Source organism: Thalassophryne amazonica, chromosome 10, assembly GCF_902500255.1.
Source record: "Thalassophryne amazonica chromosome 10, fThaAma1.1, whole genome shotgun sequence".
NCBI classification, from domain to species: Eukaryota; Metazoa; Chordata; class Actinopteri; order Batrachoidiformes; family Batrachoididae; genus Thalassophryne; species Thalassophryne amazonica.
In genome coordinates, this window is record NC_047112.1 from 57705473 (window position 1) to 57718455 (window position 12983).

The window sequence follows — 12983 nt, forward strand, 5'->3', positions numbered from 1 at the left end:
ATCCTTGTGCCTACTATTCCCGCAGGTTGACCCCGGCTGAGAGGAACTATGACGTCGGCAATCGGGAACTTCTGGCGGTGAAAGAGGCTCTTGAGGAGTGGAGACACCTTCTGGAGAGAGCCACGGTTCCCTTCACGGTTTTCACGGACCATCGGAACCTGGAATACATCCGGACCGCCAAGTGTCTGAACTCCAGGCAAGCCCGTTGGTCACTATTCTTTGGTCGGTTTGACTTCCAGATCACGTATCGCCCCGGGACTAAAAACCAACGGTCCGATGCACTGTCCCAGGTGCATGAAGAGGACGTCAGGCCAGAACTGTCGGATCCACCGGACACCATCATCCCCGAGTCCACTGTCATCGCAACCCTCACCTGGGACGTGGAGAAGACCGTCCGGGAGGCCCTGACATGACACCCGGACCCCGGAGATGGACCTAAGAACCGGCTGTACGTCCCACCAGAGGCCAGGGCTGCGATCTTGGACTTCTGTCACGGTTCAAAGCTCTCCTGTCACCCAGGGGTGTGTAGAACCATGGCAGTGGTCCGACAGCGCTTCTGGTGGGCGTCGATGGAGACCGACGTCTGGGAGTACGTCCAGGCCTGCACCACCTGTGCCAGGGGCAAGGTTGATCATAAGAAGGCCCAAGGACTCCTCCAGCCGCTGCCGGTGCCTCGTCGCCTCTGGTCCCACATAGGCCTGGACTTCGTCACGGGTCTCCCTGCGTCCCAGGGTATGACGACCATCCTGACGACAGTGGACCGGTTCTCCAAGGCGGCCCACTTTGTGGCCCTCCCGAAGCTCCCGACGGCTCAGGAGACTGCAGACCTCCTGGTCCACCACATCGTGCGTCTGCATGGTATCCCCACAAACATTGTCTCGGATCGTGGTCCCCAGTTCTCCTCGCAAGTCTGGAGGAGTTTCTGTAGGGAACTGGGGGCCACCATGAGCCTCTCGTCCGGGTACCACCCTCAGACCAATGGACAGGCAGAGCGGACGAACCAAGACCTGGAGCAGGCCCTGCGGTGTGTCATCTCCGCACACCCGATGGCCTGGAGTCAACACCTGGCCTGGATCAAATACGCCCATAACAGTCAGGTCACGTCTGCCACTGGCCTCTCCCCCTTTGAGGCGTGTTTGGGGTACCAGCCCCCATTGTTTCCAGCCATGGGGGGAGAGGTTGAGGTCCCCTCGGTCCAGGCCCATCTCAGGAGATGCCGTCGGGTGTGGCGCACTGTCGTTCTGCCCTTCTGAATGCCCGGACGAGGGCTAAGGACCATGCAGACGTACCCCGGCGGTCTGCATACCAGCCCGGGCAGGAGGTTTGGCTGTCAACTAAGGACATCCCTCTGCAGGTGGACTCCCACAAACTGAAGGACAGATACATCGGACCTTTCCCTATCATCAAAGTCCTCAGTCCAGCCGCAGTGTCGCTGAGGTTGCCAGCTTCACTGCGGATACATCCAGTCTTTCACGTGTACCGGATAAAACCGTGTCACTCCCCCAACCTCTGCACTCCCGGACCAGCGCCGCCTCCTGCCCGGATCATCGATGGAGAGCCTGCGTGGACCGTCCGCAGGCTTCTGGACGTCCGTTGACGGGGCAGGGGGTTCCAATATCTGGTGGACTGGGAGGGGTACGGACCCGAAGAACGCTCCTGGGTGAAGCGGAGCTTCATTCTGGACCCGGCCCTCCTGGCCGACTTCTACACCTGACGCCCCAACAAGCCTGGTCGGGCGCCAGGAGGCGCCCGTTGGGGGGGGGGGGGGGGGGTCCTGTTGTGTGGGTCGCCCGAAGAGGAGGTACTGCTGGCCAACACCAGAGGGCGCCCTGCCTGTAGACGGGCTTCAGGCACCAGAGGGCGCAGTTCGCCGCCAGGAGCTTCAGGAACCCTGACAGCTGTCACTCATCATCTCATCATGCCATCCATAAAAGCCTGGAGAAGACACCACACCCCTGCCTTCAGGTAAACTCTCAGCCGTCTTTGTGCTTTGATCAGCTAAGCTTATTGTCGCAACGTATTTTGCTTCTAAGCTCGAAAAGCTGTTAATCTGTGTTCTGAGTTTGTAGACATATCCTTTGTACACTCGCAGCTTGAGGCTGAGTTTGTGGAACTCGAGAGGAGTTGGCGTTCCCGCTCCTCACTACTACATTAATTAGTGTGACATTGGATTCTGCACGAACACTGAGTTGAGAAACAGGAGGTGGAGGTGTTTTCTCCCCTTTATCAGAACTCCGCTGACTGTTTACTGGGTGTGTGCTCACACACCCACTCTTGATTGTTTTCTGCTTCCTGCCAGCAGTACCTGATCTGACAGCTGGAGACGGTGGCCACCTGCTGACTCGGGACTTGGCGGCTCCGGTGTGTTCCAGATCTGTTGGCGGTGGAAATCATGTGGGTCCCAACTCCTATCTGGACAGGCGTCTCCTATCCTCGAGCCTGCCCACACGACACCAACTGTATAATTGACTGTAGTATTGAATTGTATCTGTATCCGTTGTGCACATTTCACAACATTAAAAGTGTTACTTTTTATTTCCATTGACCGGTCATTTACGCCCCCTGTTGTGGGTCTGTGTCATTACACTTTTACACAACAACAACATGGCTTAGGAGCTGTTCTTCTGCAAATATATGAGGAGACATGGCAACCAGTGACCTATGCATCCAAGGTCTGAACTAGTGCAGAGGTCAACTATGTGCAGATCGAGAAAGAATTGCTGGACATAACATATGCATGTGAACACTTCCATCAATATGTATATGGAAAAGCAGTTGAAGTGGACACTGACCACAAACCCTTGGTCGCCATCATGTCCAACCCATTGGCTGACTGTCCAATGAGGAAACAGCGCATGCTGATAAGGCTACAGAAATATGATATACACCTAGAAAGCAGTGGACAAGCATGAGAGATTTGATGATGGAAAATGTGCTGATATTCAAGCATATATTGACATGATAATGTCACCACTTCCTGTGTGAAGTTAAAGACCAGAAAAGATTAAAAAAGAGACTGAAAAGGATGAAACAATGAGAGCTCAAAAAGATAATCACAAGAGGATGTCCTGAACACAAAAGTGACTGTCTGCGAAAAGTGCAAGACCATTGGATGTACAAAACAGAGCTGTCAGTTGCTGATGTCATTGTGTGTAAAGGTAGCAGATTTGTTATTCTAACCTCAGTGTGCGAAGACATGCTAAAAAACATACACGAAGGGCACTTGGGAGAAGAAAAATGCAAACGCAGAGCACACGATGTTATGTACTGACCTCGACTGACCCAAGACATTAGCCACACTGCAGCCTCGTGTGAAATATGTTTGAAATATCGACCTCAACAGCAAGCAGAGCTATTCATGACATACGTACCATGTGGCCATTACACCATTTGAAAGAGTGGGAGCAGATCTGTTCGATTGCAGTGGTATAAACCACATAGTAGCAACAGATTACTTTTCAAACTATACTGAAGTTGCAACACTCCAGACAACATCTTGCAAAATGGCCATTAAGCTCCTGAAAACAGGTGTGCCAAGTCAGCTGGTATCAGACAATGGTTCTCAGTTTGCATGTAGAGAATCTGCTGTTTGCCAGTGAATGGGGGTTGCAACATATAACATCCAGCCCACATTTTCCCAGATCAAATGGCCTCGCAGAGAGCTCAGTGAAAGTTGTCAAAGGTCTCATGAAGAAAGCACATGACGGAAAGGCAGATTTTCAGAGTTTAATGATCTATCGAAGTGCACCACTGCAGAATGGCCTATCACCAGCTCAGATGCTGATGGGACGACACATACACACAAACTTGCCAATACAGGAGCACCAGTTGACACCAAAAAGAACACACAAAGTCAAAACTGCTAAATTGAAATGAGCTGTTGTTAAAAAAACAGGAAAAGAAATTGTGAGATATTGAAAAAAAAGGAAATGTTATTTCTTCTTTAAAGGGAGAAGATGTGCTGTTATGTGTTGTAATGCACTATATTTCCCAGCATGCTCAGTAGCAGTTGCTGTAAACGAAGATGGCGGTAGTAAAGGTTCACAGAGAAACCCATGCAGACCATCTCAGAGTTGTCCATTACATGCACTACCAAGCATAAAAGGTTTTTCGTAGTGAAAATGACAACTACGTATATTGGAAACCAGAATTTACACTTCAGACGCACTGTGCACCACTTTGCGCCTGGTGAAAGATTGGGCCCTAGCTGGACTTAGACATACTCAAGTCGGGGAGAATGTACTTGTGTCACGCATCCCTGCATCCATCACACTACCAAACCATCTTGGGTCCTGGATGGCCAGCACACAGACAGACATCTGGTCCTTGAAAGTAACATCTATCTGCTCCAGCCACTTAACCTCGTCCCGCTGCTGTGGTCCTCAACACTGATGAATCAACGTGCTAAAGAGAAATGCACCATATGCCCAAAATGTTGTACTGACACAACTCCAGTTTTACCTGGAGAAACACGCACAGCCACTGGTGTTCCAAAGAGGTCTCCCATCCAAGAGCTGCAGAGCTTCTTAACAGGCTTCCTAAAGCTAACCTGCATTTATATAGCACTTTTCCATCTGCATCAGATGCTCAAAGCCCTTTACAAATAATGGGTGCTGCCATGAAAGGCGCTCACTACACACCAAGAGCAATAGGGGATTAAAGACCTTGCCCAAGGGCCCTTAGTGATTTCCCGGTCAGGCTGGGACTTGAACCGAGGATCTTCTGGTCTCAAGCCCAATGCCTTAACCACGAGATCATCACCTCCCTCCGCTTCCTGTGTTCAGTATTTGTCAGTATACACGTGTGTAAAGTTGTGAATGTCACACTGCCAGTGGAGGGGCGCCTCACCTTTTTAACTTCAGTGTGTATGCGCTGCTCTCAGCTCACAGCGTGTTGGCCTCACACACACACACGCTCCGTAGCTCCCATGAACATTTTTCCAGTTTCATGATTAACCGGTTTAACAGCCTACTGAATAAACTAACCCTGCGTGCCTCCATATGATTTACAGTCATCTATAGTATAATGTACTTTACTGAGACCAAAGCTTCTCAAGTAGTGTGATCAGAGTGTCCATTGAGGCCTATACAGTAAATGTATTTTTGTCAACAACACACCTACACTGCTACACACAGTGTGGTTGCTAAAATAAAGAAATGTGTGTTTTTACCTATTAAAATTAATGCGTGATCCATTTTGGGCTATTTCCAGTACCCGTGTGGGACCACCAACCAGAACTATACCACGGATGAAAATAGCCACAAAGCCTGACAACATAACGATAATCTGGAACACATCGGTCCAAATCACTGCTTTAATTCCTCCCTGTAAGACAAACAGTGACATACAAGAAGTTAAATTTTAATCTTTTGCTAACCCCAAATCAGGGGTACTTACTCCTAATAATATTTGACTATTTTAAGAGTCTGCATGAATATTTTGTTTTAATTTTAAGAATTAGTCAAATCAGGTACATCTGGCATAGTGGTTCTCAAATGGTTTGAATGACAAAGAACAGACATCTACCACTACCCAAATTGATAATTTAAGGAGTGTTATTGTGTAATTTTTTTTTTAAAATTCATCTCTTGTCTTTTACTATAAAATGTGGCTTGAAATAAGCGGTAGTTTGGAATCCTCAAAATGTCTGTGCATCTAGCAATTACCCTGCAATAAAAACAAATTTTGCTTCAGATGGCTAATTTTAGACTTCTATGAGTTGTTAAAGAAGTCCATATCTGAATTCCTGCTTCTAGCACAAGACACTCACTGAGCCACACAGCCGGTGTTAGAGAGATGGATTATTCACTTGTCTAATCTCCCCTCCTATGTAGAGGGAGCATGACCAGTGACAGCTCCTTTTCATTTATAGCAACATGAACAAAAGGTATCTTTTTATTACTAATTAATATGCATCAAGAAAGACACATGGTGACGTAGCGTATATTGTGATCCTTTTAATATTGATCAAATATTATCAAGGAAAGTGGCATTTTTTTTGTTTTATTTACTGAAATAATACCATCCAACTCCTTGAGCATTAACTGCTTTCCTTTCCATCAAAATGTGACCATGCATTAGAAGTCATATTTGAAAGTCGCTAATCTTTGAGTTTTGCAAATATATTCGGAATTTTCAGAGGTTATTGTGAGCACTTACTGTATTTTATTCTTGAGCTATCTACATTATGTCCAATGAACGGTCTATCTCCCCCCCCCCACCACACACACACTTTGGGAATCAATGCATTAAAATGATTTGTGCACTAGGTCATTCAAATTAATGATTTGTTTAATGTCATAAATTATATGTATCTACTTTTAATTACTCAGTTAATTATAATTTATAGATTACACCTGTGTTTCTAAAAACTGATGCAAACATTAATAATATTAATTCATATTTTGTCAATGTTGAATTTATTTTGAAAAGACCCATCATCAGTTTCAGAGATATTTGTATTTCAGATTTTGCAGTAAAAGATTTTGCACAAACAAAAGTAAAGCACATGCTTACCAGTGTAGTGTACAGAGTGCAAATGATCCCAGTAGAAAACAGAGATGCCCACATATTGAGTCCAGTTGCTGAATCCAAAACAAAAAATACAGCATTTCTCACATAATGTATGCAAGTGGTGTTAAATGTGCAAACATGAAATGTACATACATACCCATTAACCATTTTTAAGAATAATGATATGAAGGGGTTTGTCAAAGATGGTCCGATGTTAGTTCTGCACAATTACTGCAGATACTACACCAGTAGAGACTGTCACCTCTGACACCGTGTTGTCTTTTCCACCATTTTGCCATGTCTGTTGTCTCATCATGAGTTTAATCTGCTTTTTCAGATTTAATCAGACTACTCTGATTTATTTAACCCTCTAGAGTCCAGGGTATAATAGACCATTTTTGACTACTTTTGGTTTGACCTTCATAATTTACCTTAAAAAACAGTTCACTTTGCCTTGTTAGGTGTCATTTTTTAGCACAATCTCAACTGTGCGACTTTACAGTTTTTCTTACATTCTGACATACTGTATTAACACAGTGAACCTAAATTCACACAAAAACATAAAATCCGAGCAGAAAAAAGTTTGTTTTTTGACTGTGAAAACCACAAACATGTTTAATAAACATTTTTTTTAACTTAAAATGTAAATCTAAATTGTAACTTTCAAAAACATACAAATGTACAACCCCAATTCCAATGAATTTGGGACGTTGTGTGAAATGTAAATAAAAACAGAATACAATGATTTGCAAATCCTCTTCAACCTATATTCAATTGAATACACCACAAAGACAAGATATTTAATGTTCAAACTGATAAACTTTATTGTTTTTGTGCAAATATTTGCTCATTTTGAAATGGATGCCTGCAACACATTTCAAAAAAGCTGGGACAGGGGCAACAAAGAACTGGGGAAGTTCATGAATGCTCAAAGAACACCTGTTTGGAACATTCCACACGTGAACAGGTTAATTGGAAACAGGTAAGTGTCATGATTTGGTATAAAAGGAGCATCCCCTAAAGGCTCAGCCATTCACAAGCAAAGATGGGGCGAGGATCACCACTTTGTGAACAACTGTGTGAAAAAATAGTCCAACAGTTTAAGAGCAGTGTTTCTCAATGTTCAATTGCAAGGAAATTAGGGATTCCATCATCTACAGTCCATAATATAATCAGACGATTCAGCGAATCTGGAGAACTTTCAACACGTAAGCGGCAAGGCTGAAACCAACACTGGATGCCCGTGACCTTTGATCCCTCAGGCGGCACTGCATTAAAAACTGACATCATTGTGTAAAGGATCTTACCGCGTGGGCTCAGGAACACTTCAGAAAACCATTTTCAGTCTACAAGTGCATCTACAAGTGCAAGGTAAAACTCTACCATGCAAAGTGAAAGCCATACATCAACAACATCCAGAAACGCTGCCGTCTTCTCTGGGCCCGAGCTCATTTGAAATGGACAGACGCAAAGTGGAAAAGTGTGCTGTGGTCTCATGAGTCCACATTTCAAATTGTTTTTGGAAATCATGGACGTCGAGTCCTCCGGACAAAAGAGGAAAAAGTCCATCCACATTGTTACTGGTGCAAAGTTCAAAACCCAGCATCTGTGATGGTATGGGGGTGTGTTAGTGCCCATGGCATGGGCAACTTACATATCTGTGATGACACCATCAATGCTGAAAGGTACCTGCAGCTTTTTGAGCAACACATGCTGCCATCCAAGCAATGTCTTTTTCAGGGACGTCCCTGCTTATTTCAGCAAGACAATGCCAAGCCACATTCTGCACGTGTTACAACAGCGTGGCTTCGTGGTAAAAGAGTGCAGGTACTAGATCGGCCTGCCTGCAGTCCAGACCTATTGCCCACTGAAAATGTGTGGCGCATTATGAAGCGCAAAATACGACAATGGAGACCCAGGACTGGGACATAACTCAAAGTTCTTGTTGACACGGTGGCAACACTTATACATGGACAACCACCTGTAGTTCGCTTCTTTTACAGCACAAGATTTCCTGGATTACTTTGAGAAGAAAATAGAAGACATTAGATTCAGCATATCCCAGCATACCTTAACCCAGCCACTGCAGCCTGCTATTGAGGTGGGTGCCATTACTGAGGCATTACCTAGATTTACAGAATTAGTATCTCACTAGGCATGCTGACAAAACTCAATGTCTACAAAAAGCACAAGCTGCTTATCTGATCCTATACCAACAAAACTGTTTAAGGACCTGTGGCCCACTCTTGGGCCAACTGTGCTGGAAATTATTAATCTCTCATTAACTTCTGGATCTGTTCCTAAATGTTGCAAATCTGCAGTGATTAAACCATTACTTAACCATTACTTAAATCTAATCTTGGCCCTAGTGTATTGAAAAACTATAGGCCGATATAAAATCTATCATTTTGCAATAAAATTTTGGAAAAAGTGGTTTCACAGCAGCTTGTGGACTACCTTACCAAGAATAATCTTTTTGAGCCAATACAGTCTGCTTTTAGAAAATATCATTCCACAGAGACAGCTCTCACTAAAGTGGTGAATGATCTACTTGCAATGGATTCAGACACCACTACAGTTCTGGTGCTGTTAGATCTCAGTACTGTGTTTGGTACCATGGAGCATCACATTTTACTCGATAGGCTGGAGGATCATTTTGGGATTACTGGGAGTGCCCTTGCATGGTTGACGCCATACCTGACCAATCATTCTCACTGTGTTTTGTACAATAACACTACGTCTAACATCAGTGACATGAAATTTGGGGTTCCACAGGGGTCTGTCTTAGGCCTCGTGCTTTTCTCCCTTTATATAGCACCCCTTGGGCACCTACTGTGGCGTTTTGGGGTTACCATTCACTGCTATGCTGATGATACTCAGTTATACATGCCGATGATTGCTGGTAATCTCATCCACATAAAATCCTTAAAAGATTGCCTTGCATCAGTGAGAAGCTGGATGTCCAGCAATTTCCTACTTTTAAATTCTGACAAGACTGAAATGATGGTCCAGTGAGACATCAGCATCAATTTGACCAGTTAATGCTTGGCCTAGGCTTGTGTGTCATACATCACACTAACAAAGTGAGGAACCTTGGAGTAATTTTTGATTGTACGATGATATTACGAGGAGTGCTTTCTTCCACCTGCGAAATATAGCGAAGATTCATCTCATCCTGTCTATGGCTGATGCTGAGACCCGGATTCATGTGTTTGTCTATTCTAGATTGTACTACTGCAATGTTCTATTTTCTGGTTTACCACAGTCCAACATTAGGGGTCTCCAATTGGTTCAAAATGCTCCTGCCAGAGTTTTGACATGAAGCAGAAAATTCAACCACATTTACACCCATTCTGACATCTCTTCACTGGCTTCCTGTCCCAGTGAGATCAGATTTTAAGGTTCTGCTACTGGCCTATATCTCCCTACCTAGCTGACCTAATTAAACCCTACGTACCGGCCCGGGCTTTGCGTTCTCAAGGTGCAGGACTACTTAGTATCCCTTGGGTGAATAAAAAGTCTGCGGGTCATAGAGCTTTCTCTTATCGTGCCCCTGTTCTGTGGAATGATCTCCCTGCGTCAATAAAACAGTTAGATTCTGTAGAGACTTTGAAGTCCAGACTTAAGACACACTTATTTTCCCTTTCATATGGCTAGCATACTGGCATAGATGTTTCTATGCTTTTTACTCTTTTAATTCATCTTATTAGGAAATGGAACAGACTGCGGCCTCAACTTTAAATCTAAATTCTGGGTATTTTATTGAAGCTTAGGGCTAGTGGCCGGCGATCACCTTAGTATTTCTTCTGTTTTTCTTGTTTAATGCTGACAAATTATACTGTATTTGTTGTCTTTGATGCTTGATTCTGCTTTCTTCTTTTCTCTCTGTTTGAGGTGCGGCTTCATCCAGAGATGGGTGTGGTATCTGTTCCGGAAACCATTCTGTGCAGCGACAACATTTCCTGTATGTTCGTTTTGTGAATTTTTTTGTAATTTGTGTCTGTAGCATGGCCCAAGCAGAGGGTCACCCCTTTGAGTCTGGTCTGCTTGAGGTTTCTTCATCAGAGGGAGTTTTTCTTTATCACTGTTGATCTGGGGGTTGGTAAGGTTAGACCTTACTTGCCTTGAGGCAACCTTGTGATTGGCGCTATATAAATGAAAATAAATTGAAAAATTGAACAATCAGATGTCACAGCAACATTTAGAATGCAAATATAAATACAAATGTAGTGTAGGAAATGCTCATACTAATGCTAAAACATTTACAAAACAATCAAATGTCAAAATAAGATGCAACACAAATTATTTGTGCCACTCAAAAAACAATTCTTGTCCAACACAAGATACAGGGGCACATCACAGGCCTGACACTTCCAGCGTGTGTCACTCCTCCTGTTGTTCACCTGGAAGCACAGTTGGCACCTCAATTCAATTCAATTTCTGTAATTTATACAGTGCCAAATCACAACAAAGCTGCCTCAAGGTGCTTCACAGAAGCAAGGTCTAACCTTACTAACCCCTAGAGCAGTCTTGCATAAAGTACCTCAAAGTGATATTTGAGTGAAAGTACAAGTATCTTAGCATAAAATTACTTTGGTAAACGTTAAAGTCTCCTTTAAAAATATTACTTGATTAAAATTCTTAAAGTATCTGACATTTACTGTACTTAAGTATCAAAAGTAAATTTCTCATAAAATGTACTTTAAGTAAAAGTATAGAGTAAAAGAAAAATCCAAAATGAGTGGAGAGTGAAACAACTCAAAAAGAAAGCCACTGTGGTGTCTGGATAAACCAGGAGGGGGTCTTACTGATGCAAAGCAATCCTCTAAGATTTTTATGTGTATGAGATTACCAGCAGTTATTGGCATGTACAACTATCATCAGCATAGCAATGACAGGACAATGTGTGCCTAGGGGGTGCTATATAAAGGGAGAAAAGCCGGAGGACTAAGACAGACCCCTGTGGAACCCCATTAGTAAGGTTAGAAGTAGTGTTGTTGTACAAAACACAGTGTTTCTGTGTAGGCTCTCAGTTGTCCAGGTGGTTTCCATAGTAGAGAAGCTTGAATCTTCGACTGGACTGGGTTGCTTGACGCAAGGACGTTTCGCTTCAAATCGCAGAAGCTTCCTCAGCTAAAATTCTTGCTCTGGTGGTCTGACTTCTGTCTTGACTCTTGTAGAGAAGAATAATCAAGAAGTCACAAAAGCTGGAGTTTTAAACCTAACCAGACTGCTAAAAAGATAGCTAACTTTAGAAACCACTTAAGATTTAACCTGAGATGCAAACAAAACAATGTTATTCCCAAATGCATGAAGCAAAAGGCACTAGAAGCAGGTCACACAGCAGAAAAGATCCAGCACAGTTACCTTAGGAGGATTTTGGGTCTTAGAATTAGAAGACTTCATTTTAAAATATTACACCTCCAAAATAATCTTGATAGTCTGCACAAAATGTTAGAAACTTTAGTGGAAGAAGAGGCCCATAATAAGATCACAAAGTTCATAGTTAAAATTCAAATGGCTGAGCATTTAAAAAGTAAGGAGCGGCAAATCAGGAAGTTTCACAACCTTTTAGTGCAGAAAAGGAGTACTTTCAGTGGGAGTATTTTTAAAGATACACCCAGACAAATTAGTGACAACAGGGAAAATTGGGTAAAGAATCTCTCCAACAGGGTTCTTACACAGACAGAAAAGGATGTGCTCGCTAAAGGATTAAACTTCTCAGTGACCCCTAAACATATACCGACAGTAGATTACATCACTGCAGTAGAGTCAGCCATAAAACATAACAGTTTGTCAGAGTCAGAAGCTGGGGACCTCCGACTAAGAGTCACAGCAGTGGTGAACAGTGCTAAGCCTCGTCCTTCCAACATCACAGCAGAAGAACGGAAAGCTTTGTCAGCACTGCAAAAGGACCAAAGCATCCTTATCCTGCCAGCGGATAAAGGCAGATGCACGGTGGTCCTGAACACATCGGACTACGAGGCCAAGATCAACAACTTATTCAGTGACTCCAATACATACGAACGTCTGAAGAGAGACCCCACGAGCGGCTATAAGAAGAAAATCAGTAGCTACCTCCAACACCTGGAGAAAGAGGGACTCATCGACAGACAGACATACAGACTGTACCCTGGGGACGCCACTCCGTGCATCTATGGACTGCCCAAAATCCACAAACAGGACGTGCCACTCAGGCCTATTGTATGTAGCACATCTTCCATCATGTACAATTTGGCCAAGCACCTCAAGTGGATTTTGGCTCCTCTAGTGGGTAACTCAGACCACCATGTGGAGAACACACAAGATTTTGTGAACAAGATCAAGGGCCTGCAGCTGGAGGCAGATGAAACAATCGTGTCATTTGATGTGCCTTCGTTGTTCACCTGCATCCCCACTGCTGAGGCCGTCTCAGCTGTGAGGCAGAGACTGCTGGAGGATGTGTCTCTACTTGAAAGGACCAAACTCAC

The 12983-nt window shown here is 44.0% G+C and overlaps 1 protein-coding gene across 1 annotated transcript in view; it reads right to left on the minus strand.

Annotated features, from left to right (window-relative positions):
* slc5a5 (solute carrier family 5 member 5) overlaps window positions 1–12983 on the minus strand; it is a 102756-nt gene that overhangs the window by 72639 nt on the left and 17134 nt on the right. Inside the window, exons 4-5 of the mRNA XM_034179171.1 lie at window positions 6517–6584; window positions 5171–5325 (exon numbers count right to left, since the gene is read on the minus strand). Of these exons, the coding sequence (XP_034035062.1) occupies window positions 5171–5325; window positions 6517–6584 (223 nt within the window). The remainder of the gene's footprint in view (window positions 1–5170; window positions 5326–6516; window positions 6585–12983) is intronic.